We start from the raw sequence: 1,467 nt of genomic DNA, 5'->3' as shown, positions 1-1,467 counted from the left end.
TTGAGATACCTCGTAGTAGTGCAAACCTAAACGCTTCCGCAGGCTTTGGCGCAGCAAAACATAATTTAGAAAGTAAAATCCTAAACAAACTAAAAACATAATTAACTTGACCGTAACACTTACCATCTGCGAAACACCAAATGACCTGACTGAAAGGAATTTTCGTAATCAACTGATGGCGAATGACCGAATTTTTAGTCCAAGATTCTGGAACACCATATTCCTGCATCACCCAGCATACTTCATGCTGGGCGCAAGGCATAATAACAGAAAAAAGCAGACAGTGGCACTCTTCCAATACTCCCAAGGTTTTAGGAGAATGTTCAGTCTCCAAAAGTTCTTTTGGTAATAGCAGTTGTGCAAACCTCTCTACGCTAAAATCCAAAGAGATTATAAACTCTAATTTCCTGCCTACGCCTAACCAATGACGAGCTCCATTAACAAGCACCCCAGATTTACTATCATAAGCGACCGAAGGAAACATATAAGGCATGGCGTGTCAATGCTTCTCCATGAATCTGACCGTAACGTATACATTTCAGTAACATAACCATCCTCACTCCCTCGTATGTTTACTGAACCATCTTTACTTCCTTTCAGTTTTACAATCTTTACCAACTTGTAGTTGTCTCCCTTATGATCATAACCGAATGAATAAATAGATCGTCGGCAGCTTACAATTCCAAATTGTGATTTGGGTAATATCTTGCATTCTCTAGTTGTTGGGTTCCAAACTACAAGCAATGGCACAACAACACCAGTAATTGCGTCAACGTGATACATCGCCATGCAAATCAAACCATTACAAGAACCCTGAATGCAATATGGATAATAAGCAGCAGCTGAATCATGGAATGGCCGATGTAATTCAAGAATAGCATCACCACAATCATTATCTATTGATGACGATGATGATAACGAAGAATATGATAAATCATAACTTATGGAACTAACTAGGGTATAGTCTAGCTTAATATAGTCATTAATCAAAAACATGAGCTTGGAATCGTTTTTATGGATAGTACGATGAAGGTGCAGTTTGACAAACTTAGGTTTAGAGATTATAGAAAACCAAGTTTTGCAGACATACTTACAGATTAATGTGGATTTTGCAGGTACCCTTGAAAGGATTTCATGGTAGACATCTTCTGGCAGGCCTGACATTGCTGCTTCTCCAATTAGGTTTTCTTCTTTGATTGTTTTAAGTAGTTTGAGCCTTGGAAGGAAAGATACGAATGTGTAACGAATCTAACGATTTCCAGTTTCAAGCTTTTACACTGTTAGATATTTGATTGAATTAATGATGATGATTAAGAAGGATTTTGATTGATAATGGAGTGGGAAACTAATAGTTTCTACTCACTCTATTTTCTTTGATTTCTTTCTTCATAATAATTCTCTCTCTACACATGGTCAATATAATACCATAGAGATAAGATGACATGTGGACATCTATTGTCCATAGAA

General features: G+C 37.2%; 1 protein-coding gene across 1 annotated transcript; it reads right to left on the bottom strand.

Moving 5' to 3' along the window:
• Window positions 1-417: 417 nt before the first annotated feature.
• On the bottom strand, window positions 418-1,164 carry LOC113279667 (F-box protein CPR1-like). The gene has a single exon (XM_026528341.1). It carries the CDS (start codon window positions 1,162-1,164, stop codon window positions 418-420), a length of 747 nt encoding a protein of 248 aa, XP_026384126.1.
• Between the last annotated feature and the right edge of the window lie 303 nt (window positions 1,165-1,467).

The sequence above is a fragment of the Papaver somniferum genome, chromosome 5 (genome assembly GCF_003573695.1).
Source record: "Papaver somniferum cultivar HN1 chromosome 5, ASM357369v1, whole genome shotgun sequence".
In the NCBI taxonomy this organism is placed as follows: domain Eukaryota; kingdom Viridiplantae; phylum Streptophyta; class Magnoliopsida; order Ranunculales; family Papaveraceae; genus Papaver; species Papaver somniferum.
The sequence above is the reverse complement of the archived record's forward strand: the minus strand, read 5'-3'. Positions and strand labels throughout refer to the sequence as shown.